Genomic DNA, 24,720 nt, shown 5'->3' with positions numbered 1-24,720 from the left:
GCCCACAACACTAATATAACAGCTGTATCTATGAATATATGTGGCCTACCACACTAACATAACAGCTGTATATATGTATAGCTGTGGCCTACAAAACTAACAAAACAGCTGTATCTATGAATATATGTGGCCTACAACACTAACAAACAGCTGTATCTATGAATATATGTGGCCTACAACACTAACAAAACAGCTGTATATATGAATTTATGTGGCCTACAACACTATCATAACAACTGTATCTATTAATATATGTGGCCTACATCACTAACATAACATATGTATATATGTATATATGTATAGCTGTTGCCTACAACACTAATATAACAGCTGTATCTATGAATATATGTGGCCTACAACACTAACATAACAGCTCTATATATGTATAGCTGTGGCCTACAAAACTAACAAAACAGCTGTATCTATGAATATATGAAGCCTACAACACTAACAAACAGCTGTATCTATGAATATATGTGGCCTACAACACTAACAAAACAGCTGTATCTATGAATTTATGTGGCCTACAACACTAACAAAACAGCTTTATCTATGAATATATGTGGCCTACAACACTTATATAACAGCTGTATCTATGAATACATGTGGCCTAAAACACTAACATAACAGCTGTATCTATGAATATCTGTGGCTTACAACACTAACATAACAGCTGTATATATGTATAGCTGTGGCCTACAATACGCACAAAATAGTTGTATCTCTAAATATATACACTACAGTAATAGAGCAGATTAAGCCTACATTTTTTAAATAACTACAAACAACTTGTGACAAGCGTAAAACACTGTTGTGAAAATTAGATAACTTACTGTATTCAAGCGACATACTTTCATGGAAGCAAAAGTATGTACCTTTTTCGCTGAAAACTAGATCTTTTAATGAATAAAATATTTGAAAGCAAAATTTATTACTGAACTTTAAATACAAGTGTAATGCAATAGAAGCGCCTTCAGCTTCATAATAATTTTCTCAGAACAAATTCATTACAAACGTGCGCTTGCTGTAAAGACAAAACTGAAAAGTGGTGTACAGCAAAATCCTAAATTTGTTCTTTTCGCCATCAGCGTTGAAGATGCAAGTGAGATACGAGGCAAATTAAGAAAATGGATAATTTCGTGGTCTTCAAATTTGAAGAACGTGGAGAGAACGTAGAGGCATGGGCTAAATATTGTGTTCCCTTAAAGGAGAATGAAATGTCTGATATCTTATAACCGCTGGTTTAAGTTGATCCACTTATCAGCGAGATAAGTTGTTGGGATTTGTAATGGATATGGAATTAAGTAATTAAAAGCCCGTTTTGTATCGATTACATTTGTTTACTTTCCCACTTTAATTAGATATTTTAAAATTGTCCGAGTTTTAAGTACACTTTTTTAATCGACAGAATAAATGGTTTATCTTGACTATGCGTAGTTAGTGTGGAATTACAAATAATTATTTATAATTTACGTTAGGATTTGTAATTCATTAAGCTTTGTGTCGTATCCGTTGAATAAATTATTTAAATTGGGTCTCAAATGGGATCTCAATGTACGTCGATAAAATTGTTTTGAGTGCGACTTCTGCCATTGTTAGTATGACGATCCGTAACATTTAGTATAAAAAAGAGTACTCACGGTTTTTCTTCTTCATCTGTTCCTTCCTTCCCCTCGGTCCCCTTACTGTCCCTAGTTACTTACCACGGACCGGCGAAGTAAAAGACCAGACGATCACCACGATTGACAAAAGGAATCCGACACAACTTAGGTTGGAAATAAAGATATCACTTGAAAGTATCAAGTCAAGGGAATTCAAAATGGCGCCGTTTGATTGTTTGTGTTCCGTAAGGCGTATAGGCAGAGAACCTCCTTATCCGGGGCAGAGGGTTGCCATAAAGCAGTTCATTGATCTACGTAGGTTCCATTTTTAATCCAATCACTCCGAGAACGCACGAAAATCCAGTAGTTTTTTCCTTTATGGAATCCAATCAGCCTCCGAGAACGCAAAAAAATCCTGTGTTTCGTTCCGAAAATCCTGCAAATACATACGAAAAACATAAATATCTGTGGCTTACATTCCTTCAATAATAGATGAGTCTATGATTATTTGCTTCAATATATGTGGCTTAAAACACATGCGAAACACGTTTAGCCTATCTATGAATATTTGTGGCTGAAACAACTGACATAGCTAATCTATTTATGAATATATATGTGTATTACATCACTTACATAATATGTTTAAATATGAATGTGTGGCTAATTAGAACTCTTTTAGAGTTAACTTATTATGATTATCTGTGGTTTACATCACTTACAAACTAGATTTATCATTGAATATCTGTATACATATACGAAACAGACTAGGCCTTATCTAACTTGTAAACAAATCCACTTACAAAATGGGCAGAGAGCCTCACTATCTGGTTAAAGGGTTGATCTACGCAGGTTTCGTCATGAATTCAATCACTCCGAGAACACAAGAACATCCCATATTTAGTTACAAAAATCCTGAATTTAATTCCAAAAATCCTGGATTTAGCCTCCGAAAATCTTGTATTTAGTTCCGAAAATCTTGTATTTATATTCCGAAACTCCTGAATTTTGTTCCGAAAATCCTGTTTTTAGTTCCTTTAAGACTGAATTCTCCAACAGCATTCTTGTTCGTGTGGAATAAACGACATTTTTTACGGTTATATTATCTGTCAATGATAAGATATATAATATTGTTCTACTGGAAACCGCGGTAAGAAACATTTGTCCATAAATATTATTGGTTTTAACATAAAGATAATTCAGTACCAAAACTGTGGAGAAGATAATCCATTCCGAAGTGTGCAAATGAAGTTACTATTTAAGAATGGCCATCCAAAATAGAGCCTGTGCAAACAAACAACTTGTTCCACTCTCAACCCCAGTCCCATTGCAGGTATAGTGGTTAAGTTGTCGTCTGCTTATAAAGGCTATATACTGAAAGCCCACGTACAGTGTACACAGACAGGGCTGCATTTGAAGGGTCTATACAGTACATCGATAGATCAGATACACCAGTCTTTTATCATTTTCCGTATGGGAGTCTAGCTGTTAATTTAAATAACAATACAGCAGTTAAATTCCTGCATACTTCGATGAATAGCTGATGAACGCACAAGCTGGTAACGACATTCGTGATCATCTGCATCAAGGTATACTTACCCTGCCTGATCTAAGCTTGATGCGATTAACCCGATCACTGAAAAACAGAAACACAAAGAGTAAAGCCTTTTACAACAGTTTGGATGAGAGCATCATGCAAACTGAACGAATACCCAAGTTTCGCCGCCAAGAAAAACTGGGACAAAAACAAAGAAAAAAGAGGATTTAGCTTTATATTGGCTATGTTGTATTTACACTAATTAGTTGTGAGCGGTCAACAAACTAACGTTCCCGTACCATTATGAATATCCCGGCACACTCTATTCATCTTCTACCGTAACGATCAAGTTATATCTTCTGAAATTCTTGTATTATATTACATATACCTTTGATCAGAATTCTTTAGTTGGATTTGCCTCTGACGGCGAGTTATGGAAAGATATGACTGTAAGACCGACAATGCTTGTATGGTGACCTCACACATTTTCACGTGAGATATTTTGACTTCGAATTTATTGGGAACCAATCAAATATATTTATTATAGCTATTGAGATCGCTTAATACTTAATGAAAGTAAAGTTGAAACGTACGGATGCGTTTAAACTAGAATAGATTAATTCCCGATCATATATTTTTTGTTGTCTCTTTCAGGGAAGACATTTTGGTGGCTACTATAGGTCATGGTTGGGAAGCACACAACAAACTGCAACTAACTTATAATGATGAACATGCATACACGGAACACAACAAATTATTTTAGTTTAACTCTGATCTCTCTCATTTAGAAGACGAGAATTTTCGGATTACTTTACAATGACGTCATTTGCACAAACGGGTGCTCCGTATGGACTATCTTACACTTAGTGACGCTTAAGTATTTATATTAATCGTGTATAGTCTCAAAATCTATAGCATGCACAATATTGGCTTATGTTTTTTATGTGGATGTTTCCATTTAAAAGGAGAACTGTTGAGATTTATCATTTGAACAAATCTGGAGTAGCGTTCTTCATACCACATTGGCTTTTTCTTTGTCACTCATGCAAATGTTTGACTAGACTGTGTTTACTAGTCTGTACCATACAAAAAATAACATATCAACAAATAACATAATTTGACTGTTCCTTGGTCCCAAAGGTTTGTGATTATCCGGCAGTTTTAATCATTTATTGATGATCTCAACAGTCTTGATGACTGCCAGGATTCATAATAATATTTGTGCAAATCGTGGTCATTCCTCTATACGTGTGTGTGTGCATGTGTGTGTCTGCCGTGAAGGTATTACAGGCTTATTAGCAGTGCCGGTTTACCCGATAAGAAGATGAGGTTAGGACTAAAGCGAGGCCAATTGCCTCAAGGTCAAGAGGGCCCATAGGTCCTCTATGGTTCTTCGTAAATAATACTCCACAAGATATACCAAGCTTCTATTTTGGGGTTGTCCCTGCCAAAAGTGGTGGATGGGGCAAGCATGTGTGGTCTATTGGATATAGAAGGGTGCAAAGTTTGTTCTCATGAGGTAATAGCTGTACATCTATATCATAGAAAGACAAGTATAGCTTGAAACAACGTATTGTTGTTATGTCAAAGAGAGACAACTTCAAGTCTAACCTCAGTATTGCTAGAAATCGTACATTCGGACCCTCTATAGAGCCTGTCAGACAAAGACAATAGGAAGATGTGACCAATTACTGTGAAATAAATCATCGAACCTACCAGGGCTTCACTACCCGTGACCTATTCATTTCTGGACTCGGATTTGGATCTTCTGGAATCCACTACATTCGCTGTGAAGTTGCGGTGTTATTGTTAAAGTGGATTGAGGATTACTATTTGGTGTTTCAATGAAAAAGAGTGATCCTTTAAACCATAGTCAAACAACTTTCTCGAGATATTAAAACTGCAAGAATCTAACAAAATATTTTAGGCTTTATTATTTGCGTGCAGAGAATGTTATAATGCAACAATTCGTTTTGAATTAGTTTAGTTTTATAATTAATTGAGTGGCTCCAATGAAAGGTCTGCATTAATCGTATTACTTACAGGTCTACAAATTATGCGAAATAAGTGTACGATATTTGAAAATATAAATTTCGTTTCACTTATACTTTAAATTACAATATTGCTGTATTGTATTGACCATAGGAAACCGTCATTGAACATTACCTAAAGTAACGTCAAGTTCTTACGCAATGAAGGCAACGTACCGTAATATAAATGGACGATCACGTTAAAATCGATCACCAGTGCCCTCTATTTTCAGAATGGACAGAAGAAACATTATATCAAAACAATCGACTGGCTTATATCGATTATTACGTCCTCCAATGTAATGATATACTGACACGTATACACAGTCTTCATTAATTGTGTGAAGGAGACCACCTCCCAAAATAAGAAATTGAAAACGAAAACCCAAACTAGAAATAGATATAGGAAACAATCAAACGAAAACAAGTGTAGCCTATACCTGTAAATTGCGCAAATAAGGGTGTACACAACAATTATATATACTTTCGCTTCCTTTGCAAAATGTAAAGCCAATAGTAATTTATAACGTCTTCATTTCGAATACAATTTTTTAATAAAACATCTACCGCCATGGCGACAGCTATAAATAGATAAAAATCTGAAAGAAAACATACATACATATATTTATATATCGAACGTTCGGAGGCGCTTCTTCTTGTTTTCTGAAGTAAGATGTGGTATATTTGTTTATATTTGAAACAATTCGATTTTCATTCAATCTCTGTTTGCCTCATTACATGTAACTTTTAAATCTCGTGATAAGAGGACGTTAAAACAACTTTGCCAATGAAAAGCTTCGGTAATAGAGGCCATTTTTGGATCACTTCACTATAGCTTTGGAAATCAAAGTATCAAAATCTCCATTTGCTTCTAACAATTTAAGTTGAAATGTGAAATGCAAGAACGCGTCGTTCAAGGTGTCATTAGTACATGTTTCTCCTTCTTAGTTTACTTATACATTACCATGTTTAATTGTATCATTTCTTTATCGTCTTGTTCTAAACTTGTCCTCAAGTTAGGCTGAATTTATCTAAAGCGCACATTTGTGAAGACGTCAAGATTAATGAATCATCATCAACAGATATGCACACTCGACGTACATTAGAGATAATCGAAGGCAGACGAAATATAAAGATGCCTGGATAACACTTTTGAGCTCGTTAACTTTGTATTGTCACCAGTTTCCCATATTTGGCGATCTCGCGTCTACATCAGTTTTGCGACAACGTCAATAATACATAGTGGGACACGGCAGAGCTAATAGTCATTGGCTTTTTCAATGTCTTTTACTTCTTGAAGTACGAATAAGTTTTTGCAATTTTAAAATTCATTATTTAAGTGAAATCAAAGCACATTACTATATATTATTTAACTTAGGAATTGCAAACAGTCTCATTTTGATTCGCAAATGGTATTTTACATTGACAAAGGGAGAAACCATTTAACGTGGCTCTCAAGCTGTCATCATCAACACAGAGATTACAACTTTGTTGTTGGTAACAGTGAGGGATAAACATTAACATGAGACCGCTTCAAGACAATACAAACAATGAGTCATAACATTTTTCTTAGGATATGAAATTATGTCCATGGAGAGAAAAGAAACAAGAAATGACGCATTTTCCATGATTTCGCAATATGACTTGCCTTTCAGATTTCCTCTTTCAAACGGAACTCTTTTTTTTTAATTTTGTAATAATAAAAAGCAATAATACTGTAATGTATTTTCTTCAAATAATAATTTCGTACTCGCTTTACACAGAATAACCACTCGTTATAGTCAAGCTAAGCCGTAAATAAGAAATGAATGTGTAGCAAGTAGTATGACAGATTGGGAAATTCAATACAAAATAACATCATTTACTCCTGATGTGTCATATCACCTTGCCAATACAATCTATAAGTTTAACTCTTGTAAAAGTAACCCGCCCAATACCTCTGTATTACCGCTAAGAGGATCTAGAAAGCCAACAAATCAAACAGTTTGTTGTTTATATTTGTTCAATAACCTTTAGACAGCTTTCCATGATCTGTTTTAGTCAAAAGATCTTGCAGTTTATGGCAGAGACTGACTTCAAAATAGATTGCAGTGCTAAAGGTCGGTCGATTCTGCGTTTGAAATATTTGATGGGAAAATTGTACTGTGCTGAATGATTGATTTATGATGATATAAGATACAAGTGTACAGGTAATTTTCTGTATTAATACCATTACAAGTAAGTATATGTAAGAATACGAGTACAGGTAAGTATATGTAAGAATACGAGTACGGGTAAGTATATGTAATAATACGAGTACAGGTAAATATATGCAAGAATACGATTAGTCTGTTTATCGTCTTCCGGGTCGCATGCTTATTTTACGACGGAAGTCTGTAGTTTTAATGAGCATGATCTACTGCAAACATTGGGTAACTCGAGGGTTTTTTTCTTCGAAAAATTTGAGGAAACCATAAACAACCAATTTATGAGATATCTTTGCCACTTGTGGAAACAAAATTAATCAAAGTGAACAAGGGAAATATTTTCTTTTTATTCTTTTTAAACGTGTTTGTCTCTTTTATGGTACAAATATTTAAAGAAGGGTGTAACGCTCGTAACCCTTAAAGTCAACTTGACCCTCGTACCCGACTGGCTTTGACAACCTTTACTAGTCTACTATTTGGGATGGGTTCAAAGATATTTGCTAATCAGGAGCCTACACTTTGCCTTCTCAACAGGCCAACTATACCTCTTTTCTTGTATTCGTAGTTAATTATAAAAAGGACTAAACATGTCTCCGCAAGGTCTCTTGTGCTTAACGTTGATTCTATTCGGTGTATTCGGTAAGTCTCAATCAAACTTGCTATAATAAGAATCTTCACTAACCGACATTAACATCATATATTGTATTTTAGTTACTCTTTTAATTTGCTTTGTAGTATTAACATACCAACATAAATGAATATACCTTAAGACTACGGTACATGACAGGGCCAACATATAGAATTTCTGCTTTCTTAATTATTATATTTAATTGCTTTAAATTTTTTACTGTACAGCTCGTCGAAGCTTGAGGGGGGTAGGGGACATAGGGGAATTTCCCTAATCATTATGCTTCTACCACCCCTCGCCCTTCCCATCCCCAGTCGGCTGCGGTAAAACAGACCTGACCCACCCGTCACGTCCAAATTTCCTTTCTTTTGGTAATGTTATAGCTAACAAATGCTACACATTGCGATAAACATTTCAAGGAAATTGGAATATATAAAATATATTTCTGTGCTTAAGTTAAGACGGTTTCCCTTGCCTTCTTATTTCCATCATATCCACTTTACATAGGCCCGTATTTTGCTCTTTTAAAATCCCTCCAAACTGATTCCTTGATGAAATTAGCTGATTCAACAGAAATATTTATTTTAAGCGAACATGACCCTCGGGGGAGAAGAAATTCGACAGGAGGGAGGGCGAAATTCGAGTGGAGGGAGATACTATATTAAGTTGCTTTGTAGTCCAGGGAGGGGTTTAAAAGGAGGAGTGGCCCCTTTCAGTAAGATTGATAATATGGAGGGTGCTTATATGGAACCTTGATGCCATATTTTCCAAATTTTTAAATAATGCTGAAAAATTTTATTTTTTATTTTTTAGATTCTGTATGATATCAAAGTGGGCACACCTTCCAAAGTTGTAATTATCTTCAAGTTTATATCTTCTCAATCGAATGCACTAAATTAAACATTCAAAGAGGTACAAATATCATTTTGAAATAATTATATTTGAAGGCGAGATATACCCTTTTGCTTTGACGTCACAATGAATTTGCTTGCTGTTAGATATCACAGGTTTTTTGTTTGTTTTTCATTTCTCAACAGAAAACATCCGTGGACAGTGTACTGCAGAGCGTGAGTATATGATCACGTTTGTATAACTGCACTAAAATACTGCTTACTATATCAGTCCAATTCTGATCACCAAACCCCATCCCACCCCATACCCCAACTTACCACCGGTACACACGCACACATAGACACAAACAGATGACATCCATGGACAGTGTTCTACAGGGCGTGAGTATGATCATGTTTCTATAATTGCATTCAAACACTGCTTACTATATCAGTCCACTTCTGATCACCAAACCCCACCCTACCCCACCCCTTCCCCCGGCACACACGCACACATAGACACAAACAGATGACCGTTAAGACATGACTTATCAGTATAGTTCTATAAACCAGGAGAATACTTAATTGAGTTAGTAAACTGTGGACAATTTAGCTCTCCTCTTGATTTTCGGTATGACCACCAATTGAGTTAGACAGTCTGAACAACAATATGGAGCTAACATATGGAAGTAACATATGGAGCTATAACATATGAACAGAGTGAGCGGATAAAGGAAAGACTATAGAAACATATTTGCTAAATTAGTTCACAGAGTCTGTACCTGGATATAGAAATTATGACTAAATCGACAAGGTTCCCAATGGAAGACAAACAAAGCATCACATTAAATTTTGGACATAAAATGTTGTTTTAATGATTAAAAATGAACTAACTTGTAAATAAATGGTAGTTAAATGGCATAAAAACAATCGTTTCTAATACGTCACTCTTATGTTTGGGTTTGGCTTCTTATCAAGTGTCTTCTACTTTCCCTCCGACTACCTCTAGCGTGCTGTTTTCTTTGTTTTATTTTCTTTGTTTTTTTTTTCTTACGTTTATTCACATCCCGTGGTCAATGTACTACAGAATCCAAAAGGACATACAGCTACGCACATTTCCCTCATACGCCGCTCGATTTTCACCTCCCCACCCCCCCCCCCCCGTAATTCCATACTCCCCAAGAAATTTATATGAGGATGAAACCTTAATGGTGTTTACCGTGGTCATAACGACGTGTTTACAGCATACGCTGCGCGAACGAGTTTAGCAAACGGAACGATTAACTATTATCCCAACGAATCATGTTATGGTCACCGTGTTGCCCTCAAATATGCTAGATGGTTATATGATGGTCACTGTTAGTTAGGTTCAACGAGCACTGCCATCGTCAGAATATTTATTCCTCTTCCATAGACACGTTATCGTCTAATTGAACCCTGCTATGTTTTGAATTAATTTGGAGAGTCACATCCTCTCAGAAAGGTACTTTTGAAAACCTCTACTAAATGTTTAACTTGTTACACGGCGAGGGAGGGGGGGGGCCGAGGGGCGGGTTTTGATGATCCTTAAAGCCTTTACTTTTCCATAATTTACCGAATGTCTAAGTCGTAGTAGTACAAATTATGTTCTGTCCAGTATTGAGGAGTTGATTTTCCATAGTCTAATAAAACACATTCTTTCTGTTCCGATCATTTTTAACATTTTTGCTATTTTTTTGGTGTTGGCGACGTTGGTATCAATAAGAACGACAAACATACCTATAAGTTACAAGGAATATATTTGCTTTAGATTAATCCTATCGTGTTATTCCTTACATGTATCATGTTGGCTTTATGGGACTTTTTAGTACAAGCATTTTTGTTTGATACTACATTTTAATACAGAATGCCCCGCCAGCTACTTTGTTACCGATTTGACTTTGAATCCAACGAAAGTGTGTTACGATGTTGGGGATCAAGTTGCCATATCTTGTTCCGGAAACTTAGGTGGACCTCCAATGAACACGTGTCTTAATGGTGGAACCTGGCAATTTCCACCGTCGACTTGCGAGAGTAAGTATTTGAACAGCTTCTGTGAAATTAAGTCTTTAACATGAACAACCATGCATACATGCTTACATGAATTCAAATAGAAACAGAAATTGCTCTCTGTTGAAGCGTAATTATATGCAGTAAGACCATAAAACTGTCATAAATCTATTTTCTTTTCATCACGACTATGATATTCTTGATTTTTCAGTCTAAGGAAGACCAGCAAAAGTTGTTCAAAGTTTAGTATTATTCTGAAAGAAATAGGTTTAAGTGTTAAGAAGAACTTTAAAACGAGCCTTCTCGAAATGGATGTGGATCGTCAAGTACATTTCTCAGTAACAGACAGATATATATACCTCTCTATACCTCATATCTGATCTTGTCGAAGTCAGGTTTCTTAACATTTCCAATCTTTATTCATTGTGTTTTATATATTTCTTTTTAGTTTTCAATTGTGGCAAACCACCACTCGGAGACGCACTTAATGTGATTCCAGATAAAGAAATCTATAATGCCAGGGAAACTATAACCTACACGTGTAATCAAGGTTACACACTAACAGGGGCCGGTACCGCCACCTGTGACGATGAAGATGTCTGGAATCCTGCTACAGTACCGATTTGTATTGGTGAGAAACACATGTAAAAATACAATCAACAACATACCTATGACAAAGCATGGTTATCCCTCTTCATACACAGATAAAATAAGCTCACAGATAAGATGCATGTTCAAATTGCTGCTATAATGCAACCAAATTCAGTATACAGTGTATGTTATCTCTCGTACACCTTATCCAGGGAAACATTCTTAATACTATCAGCCCTTCATTGCTAGCAATGTTAATCTCTGTGAGCAGAGACAACTTCAATTCTCTCACTGCAGTAATTCTAATGGAACATGCAAAGATGTTTTCATGATAGTCAAGTCATATTAAGTTACATCAAATCATGTTCAAGATTCATACTTTAATATTGGAAGCTGTATTTGCTCTGTGTGGCGCTAAGCCAAAATAAAGTTTATGAATCGAATCGTTCAATATACACCGCCAATTGAGAGACTTTCTTTCTTCCTTTTATCGAGCTGCGTTGCATATTCTAAAACCAGTTGACACGACATTTATAACCATCCTTTGTCTCTTTGTCCTATAAATAACTGAATTTATTTTATAAGGGTTCTTACTGATTTCTATTTCTTTAAACGCTTTGATAATATTGAATTTTAATTTGGTAACTATTATATTTTTATATATTTATTATTTATTATTCTTTTGATAATATTTATCAGGGAGAAATGTTTTCTTTTAAGTCAACACGATCTCTGTTATTTTATAAGCAGTATGCATTGGATACCAGCGAGAACAAAATGTGTCTTGGTGGGGGGGGGGGGTGGGGGCATGCAACAATCAACAACAAACCACACAGGAGACACAAACTGATTAATGCATATATTCTCTTATTTACCATATTCATGAATACTTCGGCCTTTTATATGTAGTAGTGGACATAGTTGTGGACATTGATGAAGAATTTTTTCTTCGTAATCTTGACACTTTAGAAGATTAAAGAAAGACGAATATACTTTTTTTCTTTTCAGCCTCATGTGAATCGCCAAATATTCTGAATGGAAATCTTACAACGAATGGTCCCTTTAACAATGGTGATTCGGCGCAGGTTAACTGCTACGATGGAAGTGACTTGGAATCAGGGGCATCGACAACAATCACTTGTCAATCCGACGGAACCTGGGATGAAGTGCCTTCATGTTTTAGTAAAGAGTTTACAGTCATCATCTTTCTATAAGACTATGAATTAACCATTAAGAGATAGATTAAATTTCCTTGACATATTCCAAGATGTCTAAAGTTTTTAAAATTGTTTGTCTGTCTGTATGGTTTGTGAAGCTAAAACTAACGAAGTGCAGCTTAAATTAACCCAACCCTATGTACCGTATGGTTATACTATTTTATGATCTGGTTCAATCTCTAACTAATCATCTCATCTTATCCATGGTATGGTAAGAATTTTTTATAAACTGAGAAATGTTTTAAGACAGGACTTTAGTAGGCAAAGAAAACCTAAGTTATATTACCATGCAATATTTATCTATACTCGTAGAAAAAAGAGATATTTGTTTCCTCTTGGATCAGTTCGGTCACTATGACAACCAGCGACTGAGCGTTCTGGTATTGAGTGGACATGAACTTCCTAGTAAAAAAAAGCAGTAGTTTGCATTGACTTTCCTTCATTAGTTATCATAGTATATCATATTATGCCTTATGTTCTTTGTACCGGTAGGTTCATACAATTCAACGAATTATACAGCTTTTAGTGAGTGGACACGGTAGGATATTCAAAGGCTACTCAGTGCGAGTCATACATAGCATACAACGTGTTTTTCTTATTCCTTCAAACAGGAAGGTGCAACGTAAATCCTGTACCAAATTCGAATTCAGCAACCAGCAGTACATTCTCTCACGGGGGTACTAAGACCATCACGTGTAACGGTGGTTACTCCTATGAACAACAGATCACATTCACTCTCACCTGTTCTGATAGTACTGTTGGAGGAACCGTTCCGGACCAGTGCTATAGTAAGCCGTTTAAACTTCATTCCTCAAAAAGTATTTAGTGGTTCAGATGAAAGTTTACATTTGTCTTTTTGTTTTAATTATTGAAAGGTCTTTATTTCTGCATCGTTGTATTTCAAGACATTTCTCGTCAATTAAATACCAGATTATATATGGTTATATCTATTATCATTGAAACCATACAATTTTTTGGCTATTAAAGTTATATTGAAGTTATTATCAGTAACTGGTAAACAATATAGTTTAATAGCACACTAATAAATTAACAGTGGGCTGCTACAGGTTGTGAATAACAAATGAATTGCGTTTTGTTAAACTTTTTTTCAACCATTATCCTTTCATTGACCTTTCGTTTGTGGTAGATTAATAAGATATTTACACAACCTCACTTTCTTTGAACTTATATATGAAAGTTGAAAGACCTTACATGATCTTCTTCAAAGGAAAACAGTCTGACATTTCGCCATTGAAATGGATCCTACTAAGATCGAAACTTTAGGCCCTATTAAAGACTTACTTACAGGTGCCTTTGGCTATAGATAAACACTTTATCAACATTTTCTTTTTCTTTCTTGACTTAATTATTTTTTATTAAATCCGTTTTTGCTAATAGAGGACAATAGCACAACGTTTAAGACAGGAAAACAAAATTGTGAAAACGAAACTCAAAATGGTATCTCTTAGCATATAGGTAAATAAACGTAAATAACTCCACACTGTTGAGTGTTAGCTCAGTGGTTAACGTTGGTGCCTTTCAATCATGAGGTCCCTAGTTCGAGTCATTCCAAGATTAATGTATGTCATTCAGTTACAGATTTGTTGACAATTGACAATTCATAATCATGGACGTTAAATATGAATCTAAGAGACTGACTTCGGTCAGCTTGCGGCTTTGATAAGCCAATGATGGCTTCTTCGCGAGTTCCTACTTGCAGGGGGATCTAAAATACATACAAATATATACGTTTAGTCAGATTGCGTAGTGCACTATCAACAGAGGTGATTGTCAGGTGTTGTCAGATCAAACATAATAATATGCAGACCACAATTTAGACAGGTCCCTATTTAGCTTCGTTTTAATTTGACACTTTGAATCTCACCAATCATCACTTCCGTGTGTCTCTTGTCTCACAGCTCTGTGCAAAGATTTGGCTGTTGGGTTTCTCTGCACTTAGATAAAGCTTTGCGTAGTGGATATATAAAATGGAGCTGAAGTCATGTTAGGAATGTTATAGGATTTGACGCCAATGTGGTCCGTGGTAATTTCAGCTAAATATTAAACCGATCGCCAATATCTTGAAAGTCACACAGGGGCCATGGTGTAAAATATAGGTTTATTGTTAACACAAATGGCCATCGTAAGGATCATGTTATGTTGCTTCTTTGATTTAGTGCGATAAACTTCAAAAGTGTATTTTTGGTTAAGCGTTTCCTTCTTTTATTCAAGTAAATAAATAAAACGATAATGGGTCTTGACCAAAATTTTATTTATTATCCAATTCCATTGCATTACAGACGAGTGTGAATTTGAGTTATAATTATTATTTTCAAGCCAAATAATATCATTTTCATGATGGTTTTTTTTTCTTCAGTGGATTGTAATCCACCCATAATTGCCCCTGAAAATGGTGAAATAACAGGAGGAAACCTCCACGGAGAAAGTGTTCAGTTTTCCTGTGATAGAGGTTATGGGATCAACGGAACAGCAACCGACACGTGTGACAATGGGGTTTGGGAAAATGGCGGCACACCCCCGACATGTTATGGTAACCTATAGTAATCTTTAAAATCATATATCTATCACGTGATCCACTTACACCAATCATGGAAAAGCCAGGCAAATGTGTCTAAGATTGAGTTGACTTGAGTTGAAGAGTGCAACTCATTTCTCCATGCCGTGGTCTTATATTACCGTTTGTTCTTTTTGGGGTTTTTTAGAAATGAAGCGGTAATTAGTCGCAAACATTGATACTTTCAATGTTAGGAAACTATATATAACTGATTTTACACTATACATTTTCACATTGTGTAGAGCTTGGCCTGACGGACAGTATAACATTATAACGTAATAAAGTCATATAGTATTTAGGCTAGGCTAACCTATTTGTCATCACGTAATGTAGGACTAAGCCTAAGCTAGCACATAAAGTTATAATCAATTTATATGACTTGTTTTCACGTGATACAGAACTTAGCCTGACTGACAGTATAACTTTGTACTGTAATCCGGATAAGTTTATCGTTGAGATTATTTATCTATACTCGTAGAAAGAAGAGATATTGGTTTCCTCTTGGATCAGTTCGGTCACTATGACTACCAGCGACTGGGCGTTCTGGTATTGAATGGACATTAACTTCCTAGTAAAAAAACACAGTGTTTTGCATTGACATAGCTTTTCTTCATTAGTTATCATAGTATATCATATTATGCTTTTTGTTCTATGTACCGGTATACGCTTCGCTCTTCCTATCATGCGCATTTGCAATGAACTCCTGATCCACGTACCCGCACTCGTTATCGCGATAGTGCCTTTTCTGTCGCTGCGCCTTCTTTTTGGAACAAACTCCCATTTCACGTTCGTGACTCTCCCTCCCTCTGTATTTTCAAATGACAACTTAAAACATTTCTGTTTGATTGCTAGTTTTTTTTCCTTGGTTTCCTGTGTCTCTTTCCTACTTCGTAAAGCTCTTTGAAACGCTGTATTAAGCGCTATATAAATGTAATTTATTATTATGATCTGACGTTGACTAAAAGTGGGATTAATGATAGCATATCTCAGCTTGTATCGTTTAAAATATATGCGAATAAAAGGGGATTTTAAGTTTGATCATTGAATGTTCCTGTGATATATAATATCTATTTTTTCATGTAATTATATCAATATGCAGAATTCACGTGCACTCTCCCCGAAATATCTGACGAAGATTTGAGTTTGGAACCAAACAAGGCAGTCTACAATGGTTCCGAGGTCATTGAATATTCATGTCCTGATGACATGATGCTGGTTGGCAACTCAAACAGCACCTGTGTGGATCAAGATCTGTGGGATATGACACCACCAACCTGTGAATCAGGTACAACGGCATAGTTATCTAACCTGCATGGTTTCTTGTTTATTGATGTTATGCAGATATTAAAAGTAATACTTAGTTTTGAATTTCTAATATTTACTGACGTGAAAAAAATTATTTATTCAAATGATCTGTCCGAAGTTTAATCAGGGAGATGCTATTGAATCTTGGTATAATTATGTAAGGAAAGGTGCGGATTCTATCCAGCCGGTAGATTTGTGTAAGTCAGGACTTCAGGAATTAAACAATAACTCATGTTACAGAAGGTGTTGGTACTATAAGGGATATTTTGGTCGCAAACAATATGATATTTAAAAAGAAAAAACTTCCACACTGTAAGGTGAAAATGCCATCTCATTACCTGTTCCTAACTCGAGGAATTGGTTGATTGAATGGAATCTGTTTAATCTGCCTTAATCCTGGATTATCCCATGTAGTTGATCACATTAAGGAGTCTGTGATGTGATAACGGCAAATGTTCTTCAAAAGATTAAGTTTTCTTTATAGTCTACTTGTTGACGTATCGTAAAAACCTCATTCATTTGAGATTTGTTCCTATAACTGTCGCGGTCATCTGTGTTTTTTATAATAATTTTAATGAAAATGCAACCTTTCTTAGAAAAATCGTAAACTATATTACAATTATAATTAAGAAATTCAAAACCATTATCTTTCCCATGAATTGCCGTAATTACATCATTCAATCTATTGCTGTCAGCTGCATTTATAAATTGCAACCAAATATGAAACGTCCATAACTGCGACAAATAAATGTTATGAGAATGTCGATTTGACCTAAAGACGCAGGAAATTTCAGGTAAAGTCAACTTCAGCTACCGGAATATTCTCTTAATGAGTCTCGTATATCTCTTATGATTATTGGACAATAGTTGAACGGGAGAATTGATTTCCGGCGATTACTTTTGCGATTTAAAGGCCTACCATCAATACATCCAGTACAGTCCTCCTTCAGGGTTAATCTAAACTAAAGATACCACACTTTGGAAGAAATCATACGCCCTATATACTTTCTGTTTGCACTATCAGTCCAGGTGTCAACGTGCACTGCTCCGGCTGTCACAGACGATGGGTTACGTTTTGAACCTAGCAAGGACTCTTACAGCATCGGTGAAACTATTACTTACTCTTGTGATGGAGACTTGGAACTTAAAGGGACAGTGTCAGCTACCTGTGAGGATGAAAACGAATGGAACCCACCATCCCTGCCGATATGCAGTTCAGGTACATTGTGTTATATCAAATTGTTAACTAAAACCTTTTGAGATCTCTTTAATTAATGAAATAGCTCCCATAACCAAAGCTACACATATCATACTATGTACTATGAACAATGTTGACCTATATGACTGTTAATGTTCGCAGTCAGTATGTAAGTTCGACTACTTAAGGTACTCGAAATAATATAAAGAAGACCAACCAGACATATATTATGCTTGTTGACATTTTCCAAGCGACTGCCTTCAACGTTAGAAACAACCCCCCCCCCCCCCCTCCACCCCCGCATCTACTTTGTCGTCTGTTTTAGCCTGCGGTTCTACAACGAGAAACTCGATTTACATATTTTGAAATGTCTTATTTTCTCAAAGCTCGACTAACATTCCGACAAATACAATTTTATATCTTTATGTCTTGCATTGTGTTCAATTGGTATCAAATGATATAAGCCTAATGATGCGTTGGTTGAAGCTTCGAAGTGTTTGATATGGAACGAGGGGTGCCAATTATTATTGTTGTTTTCATCAAGCATTGACTTTCACAGAAAATGTTTACCCTTACGGCATTTTACATATTTTCTTTCAAGGGTTTTGGGATTGACCTTCCTAGATTTTGTTTGTCAATTCATAAGGGCTTAACTTGTTTTGTAACTTATGATAATTAAGTTATACACATGTTGCAGTGTCCTGGGTCTGAGGAGGGTTCATACCAGTCACAACCAAGTCCCAGCCAATATCCAAGCATAGCCCAATGCTACGATTTAGTTTGACAATACGCACGTATACCATTGTTACCACAACAAACACATGTACCCATTGTACCCTGCATATAAAGAACACATCAAAACGGCAGATCTATATCCACGTTTACGAAAAAATGTTAAAACGTAATGCCTTATGTTTTTAATTCAGTACAAGGTTTCTCTTGAATACGTCATGAAATGCAAAAAATGTAAAGAGAAATAATTGAGTTCATTTATTATTTATTTTTTAATGTTTTGCTTCCTCAACAGGTCATGTTCATCGTGTGGCTATTCTTCTCATTTCTATCTCTGTATTCATACCAAAGTATTTCACATAACTTGGTGTGTAATACTGAGTGACATAAACAGCAGCTTAGGCTAGGGCTAACAAATCATCAACTGCCTTATTATTAGAGAAAAAATAGTCGTTTTCTACATTTTCAGTCGGTTGTGAATGAGCGAAGTTAACGTGATATCAAACTGTTTCTTAAAATATTAAACAGGTTTGGAACAAATTTCCACGCTTGGAAGTGTTAGAAAATTATGATGTTAGATCGTGGCCTGCAAACGTATTGCCGTCCTGTTATATGATGCTCTACAATTTTGTATATTCGTTTCATAAATTAAACTAACAATGTAAAATCAAGCAGCTGGAGATACTAAGATGTTTTTATATTTAAAGTTTTTCTACAGACAAATATCGTTCCACCGTTTCTTGAACATCATTTTAAGACACAGTACAGATCATATTGTATGGTATCAACTGCATTCAAACTCACGTTATGCACTCAAATAGCTTGTACATGTCGTACGCAGGTGGAAATTTAGCCAAATCACACAGTTTTAAAGGTCATCAAATTTAAGCATGAAAAAATGGCTAAAAATAACGTTCATAAAGAATCTGAATCAGCAAATTATACCCAACAATAAAGGAGGTTTCAATTAGACAAAAAAAAAGTCTAGAAGAGGAACAAATGCACTGAAAGTGGCAGCAAAAGTGCTTGTTGAAGATCGGACACGAGTGTCCTTTTTTTGGACCATTTGTATTTTTGTGAGCAATACTGACGCCCTTTAAGCTTTTGTCAAAGGTTTCTTGAGTAATTATTACATGTTCTTTGCTACAGTGTACCGGCTTAATCAATTTACAAAACTTGAATGGGAATAAGGAAGTACTTTGTTTGCTAGGATTATTCACTGTTTAATCTAATTGGTAGTCTCAACACCCAAAACGGTCAAATTAAAGCTTCGTTACGAAAAACAAGTACGACATCGAAATTTCATTTCTATCATTTTAGAAATAATTTTCTTTCTTACCTCGTTTTGTAAATATACGTGTTAGTTATAAGGGGCAAGTAAGTCTTGAATATTGTGTGAAATTGATAAATAAAGTGCACGATAGTATCCTTTTAAATTTGCATAGTTCAGTTTGTATCTGGCACCAAATGACATGCCCATGTAGAAATCATTTAGTTCATTATCCAAAAACACTCTTAAACACATACCAGATACTATTATTCTAACATCACTAGAAGAGCGAAACCACCCACCCCCCCCCCCCACAAATTTGTCCCTCCGAATGGATAAACTGCCAGCAGACCGCCCCTCACATCGAGTCCTTGTTGATGTGATTGGGACAATATCAGAAACCGATGTCGTCTCTAAGCATATTGCAAGTCTTGGGATGGGGCAGGATGGGAGCCCGGAGAGATGAGCCCGGGATCAGTCAGGAGGTCCAGGAAAGATGATGCAGGAATATATGATACTCTACTTTCATAATACGCTTAGAGGACACCAAAGCTTACTATCAGTATTAGGCTGTATGTGATGGAGATAACTATCAGGACTTCCCTAACTTCCCAAAAACAGCTTAGAAATAAATGATTGCAACTGGAATATGGAAAGCCATTTTAACATTTAATAGGGAATTATAGATATCTGGAATTGCTTTTATTCGAGATAACTAAAATTCTATTTCAGATATCTAAAATGGATTTCGAGATATCTAAAATGGATTTCGAGATATTTGAAATTGAATTCGAGATATTTGAAATTGAATTCGAGATATCTGAAATTTGAATTCGAGATATATGAAATTGAATTTGAGATATCCAAAATTGAATTCGAGATATCTAAAGTTCCTGATTACATGTTAAAACGGCTTTCCATACGCTCGAGGCTGAAGACTGGATCAATTTTAAATATCACATCGTCGAGCCACAAGTGATTCAAATAGTTACGTTTACTTATAACCATGTTTAATTGTCTATCGAAATTATCTTAGAAGGATAACAAGGCTGGCGGAATTATATTTGACAAATGGAACAGGAACGCACTTTTTGTTAAATTTAATACTTTTATAAGAGAAGAAAAGGTGACATGATATAGCAGAGATGAAACATTACAACTAACGTAATAAGAATAAAGTGTTATATTTCAAATATATCTTTTGTAAGCATCAACAAAAATTAACTAATAACTTAACGCATTTTGACTGTTAAAACATTTATTGCTCTAAGTTATAATTTTTATTTAGGAAAGGTACCATGAGATATTTATTGAAAAAAATAACGAAGATTTACACATGTTGTGTCCTACTTTTCTAGAATATATAACGATATCACAGAGATCTCCAACCTTTACCAACAGATATTATAGAGCATTAAACGAATAAATGAAAGCAAAACGAAATTAGTAGATTTAATTAATTATACCTTTTACTATTTTGGCTCTATATGTGGTCCATCAGTGTAGATATTAAGCCCGGTGACTTATAAATACTTTATTATTAACATACAAACTGTAAGATGGAGACCAGCGACTCGAGGAATATAACCTCTTGAAAAAAAATGAAAAAAAAAATCATTAGACGGACAAGGTCTTTTATTGAGTTATCAGTTTTTGTAGTTCCAACTTTTTTAGTAGATAGGCGACAGAGGAGAGCAGGATTCAACAAGAATCAATATTGAATGGGGGAGGGGTTGATGGAGGAGGGAGGCGAGGCATAAACTTCGAAAGCCATTTGGGATATTCGAATGCATTCTGCACCACAAGTTCTAATATTTTGTTTCCAACGAAGCGACTTTTGTTTTAGTACAGTGCTATTTCTTTTATAATACAACGAAAGGGACCTCTGTATTCAAAGATTTCTACTCCCCAAAAGTACTTCTACATTAAAGAATGGAACACGGGACCATCCTAACCGGTTTCGAACCTCTAGACATACAATCAGCGTCTATAGCCTCTATAGATGGTTAGTGTGTCCGCGTCTACAGCGGGAGGCCCGGGTTCGAATCCCAGTGGGTTTCTTGGTCTGTATGCCTCTTACCGATTAAGGCAAACAGGTACTGTTTAAAGATTCCAGACATCTTGGCCGTCACATAATGCTATAGATGCCCCTGTTAGGTTATAACCTTGATCGCAAGAGTGCGTAATGGTTTTTCCGAACACCGTTCGTCGCTTGGTCATGAAAAAACATAAAGTGTGTATAGGCCTACTTATACATATACTTTTAGTGTAAGTGCTACGGACAAGGACTTGCTATATAACAAACAAACGAAAACTTCTTGCAGACGGTATGATTTCAGTTCGCATTTACAGACACACAACGACGGTTGGTAAATATGATGGTCGCAGAGATGTTTCGCGTTTTGATTGAGCATGTGATCCTCGCAGTAATCATTAGTAAATGTGGTGAGTGTGCAGAGCTACTGAAAATTGCAAAAATAACGTGTTTGCATGTTGTATAAAACTAATTAAACAGCATGCTGATGTTATTAATGTTATTAGGGTAAACTTGTAGGCGAGCAATAAGTCATTGAGCGGCATGGAATGGGGGGCCCCGACACTCAGTCATTTCAACTTGAGGCAAAAGTTACGATTTCACTACTAATTTGAAGGTCAGGGTCTATAAAACAATTTTGGTTCGAGTGTCAAGCACTCAGATTGTTTGTTTTTTTGACCCATTATCCAAAATGGCCGCCATCGAGAACCGTGAATACCAATTTTTCCTGGAAAAAGCTCTTAATTAAAAAAAAAAAAAAAAAAAAAAAAAATTGGACCATAATACTCCATATACCTTTTAAGTATGCCTATGGACCTATAATCAAATTAAATTGGCTCCATAGGGGGACAAAAAAGGTCAAAAACCTTAAAAGAAACCCCCTCCCCCAAATTTGGTAAAAAAAAACTGGGTTAGGGGTGTATGGGGAGGAATTGGTAATTCACCTGCAGGCTTGCAGCACATCGAATCCGATCCGAGATCAACTTTTATATAATCTATTAAGTCCTATAATTGTTGTAAATCGACGGAAATATCAGAATATAAAGAAAATCTGACATAAAATGAAACCAGTATAATCATTTCTAAGGCGCATCAAAATAACAACGAAAGAATAAAATGTAGAGAACAAACTATACAGAGCGGATCTTTGTATTTTATGATTACTTGATATATACATAATATTATCAGCTTTAGTTACTACGCCAAAATTATGAATGCTGAAAGAATAACTGTTTACTGGCCTATATCAATTATTACGTCCTCTAGTCTAATGTAATAACAATCTGTACAATCATAACACTTGGGTAATCAATTACAGTTATACAAAGCCAATTTATACGCATTCACATGCACCAGTAGAATCACTGTAGTCGAGTGATACGGGCTTCGGTCTGTGACACAGGATCCGGGGGTTCGATTCTTACCCTCGCCTGATGAGTCCCAAAAGGACGAAACCGGTCTGGAAGAGGAATTTTTCTGGTGTGTTATTCATTATTTATTAACCATATATCTGTCATACCACTTGCTACATATTCATTTCTTATTTACGAATTTTCTTGCCTATAAAGATTGGTTATTCTGTGTAAATTGTCAGATTCAAAGCACCAGGGGTGCACTTTGTACAATCATAACACTTGGGTAATACGCCCTCAATTACAGTTATACAAAGCCATTTTATACGCATTCACACACCAGTAGAATCACTGTGGTCGAGTGGTACCGACTTCGGTCTTTGACACAAGATCCAGGGGTTCGATTCCTATTTTGTCTAATAATATAAACATATCATAATAAAATAAAACTGTTAGCAAACTGCTTATTCACTAGAGAGCCTGAGTACGAGAATGTCAAGTCAGTTAGCCTTTGAAGAAGATCCTACTATGATCGAAACGTTAGGCCAACTTATTTTTTACACCAAGTATATATATACATATATATATATAAAACAAGAGTAAAACAACTCGAAATAAAACACGAATATGGCATTATCCTTTATCAAAATAAACTAGATATGGATATTTCTTGTTAATATTTATATTATATTCAAATAGCTACAACTGTAGCATGGATTTCTCAAAGATGTTTTCTTCAATATCAGTTGTAGGGCGATCACATATCAAACAGACCTCAACGTTTAATACTTTCAGGATATATTTTGCTTCTTGTAGAGAGAAAGTTTCAACAATAATTTTATTTCTCATCCATATAAAGTCTTACCAACCACACTTGCTGAAAGAAATACTTTTTACACATTTTTCACTTTGATTTATTAATCCACGATTATAACATTGGAAAGTTAGGAGAGGAAGAAATAACAACAAATTTTAAGTTTGTTAAATGATATCTTAGTATTACAGGTCAAATTCATTTGTGATGTATAGTTAAACATCCAAAAAAACATTTCAATATCAGCCAAACAAAAACAAACAACAAATACAGTACAGTACTGAACAGCACAGTGCAAGATTATTGCCAACGCTAATATTAACCAAGATGTTACAATGGAGTAGGCTATTTTCAATCCTATCTTACTTTTGTTTGATGACGACTTGCAATCGTTCCCATTTTATAGAGAAATCTTTACAGATTGGGACATTCAATACAAAATAACATCGTTTACTTGAACCCTGATGTGTCATATCTCCTTGCCAATACAATTGATAAGTTTAACACTTGTAAAAGTAACCCGCCCAATACCTCTGTATTACCGCTAAGAGGATCTAGAAAGCCAACAAATCAAACAGTTTGTTGTTTATATTTGTTAAATAACCTTTAGACAGCTTTCCATGATCTGTTCAAGTGTAAAGATATTGCAGTTTATGGCGGAGACTGACTTCAAAATAGATTGCAGTGCTAAAGGTCGTTTGAAATATTTGATGGGAAAAATTGTACTGTGCTGAATGATTGATTTATGATGATATAAGATACAGATAGTTTATCATTACGATTCATTAAGTAGA

At 35.4% G+C, this 24,720-nt stretch overlaps 1 protein-coding gene and 1 long non-coding RNA gene across 3 annotated transcripts; one reads left to right on the top strand and one right to left on the bottom strand.

Annotated features, from left to right (window-relative positions):
* Positions 1-1,916: 1,916 nt before the first annotated feature.
* Positions 1,917-2,580, bottom strand: LOC139978236 (uncharacterized). The gene is made up of 2 exons (XR_011796929.1): positions 2,402-2,580; positions 1,917-2,037 (listed from the first exon to the last, which is right to left on the bottom strand). It is a non-coding gene; the product is annotated as an uncharacterized lncRNA (long non-coding RNA).
* A 5,249-nt stretch (positions 2,581-7,829) lies between these two features.
* Positions 7,830-21,058, top strand: LOC139978779 (complement receptor type 2-like). Of its 2 annotated transcripts, XM_071989270.1 has the most exons (10): positions 7,830-7,990; positions 9,017-9,046; positions 10,694-10,861; positions 11,286-11,468; positions 12,437-12,610; positions 13,257-13,433; positions 15,023-15,196; positions 16,320-16,505; positions 17,550-17,744; positions 18,751-21,058. In XM_071989270.1, the coding sequence occupies exons 1-10, from the start codon at positions 7,939-7,941 to the stop codon at positions 18,816-18,818; spliced, it is 1,407 nt and encodes a 468-aa protein (XP_071845371.1). In that variant the 5' UTR covers positions 7,830-7,938; the 3' UTR covers positions 18,819-21,058. The 2 variants fall into 2 exon arrangements, with proteins under 2 accessions (XP_071845371.1, XP_071845372.1); XM_071989271.1 differs by lacking the exons at positions 7,830-7,990; positions 9,017-9,046 and adding an exon at positions 9,087-9,211.
* The last annotated feature ends 3,662 nt before the right edge of the window (positions 21,059-24,720 follow it).

This window comes from Apostichopus japonicus, chromosome 13, assembly GCF_037975245.1.
Source record: "Apostichopus japonicus isolate 1M-3 chromosome 13, ASM3797524v1, whole genome shotgun sequence".
Taxonomy (NCBI): Eukaryota; Metazoa; Echinodermata; class Holothuroidea; order Aspidochirotida; family Stichopodidae; genus Apostichopus; species Apostichopus japonicus.
Note: the sequence above shows the minus strand (reverse complement) of the source record. Positions and strands in the feature narration are given on the sequence as shown.

What these genes read in the sequence shown, in the direction of transcription:
- LOC139978779 (XM_071989270.1), top strand. Translation starts at nt 7,939, where the DNA reads ATGTCTCCGCAAGGTCTCTTGTGCTTAACGTTGATTCTATTCGGTGTA. An exon ending in TCCACCGTCGACTTGCGAGA is followed by an intron (nt 10,862 to 11,285) that starts GTAAGTATTTGA and finishes ATTTCTTTTTAG; the next exon opens with TTTTCAATTGTGGCAAACCA. An exon ending in CACACCCCCGACATGTTATG is followed by an intron (nt 15,197 to 16,319) that starts GTAACCTATAGT and finishes ATCAATATGCAG; the next exon opens with AATTCACGTGCACTCTCCCC.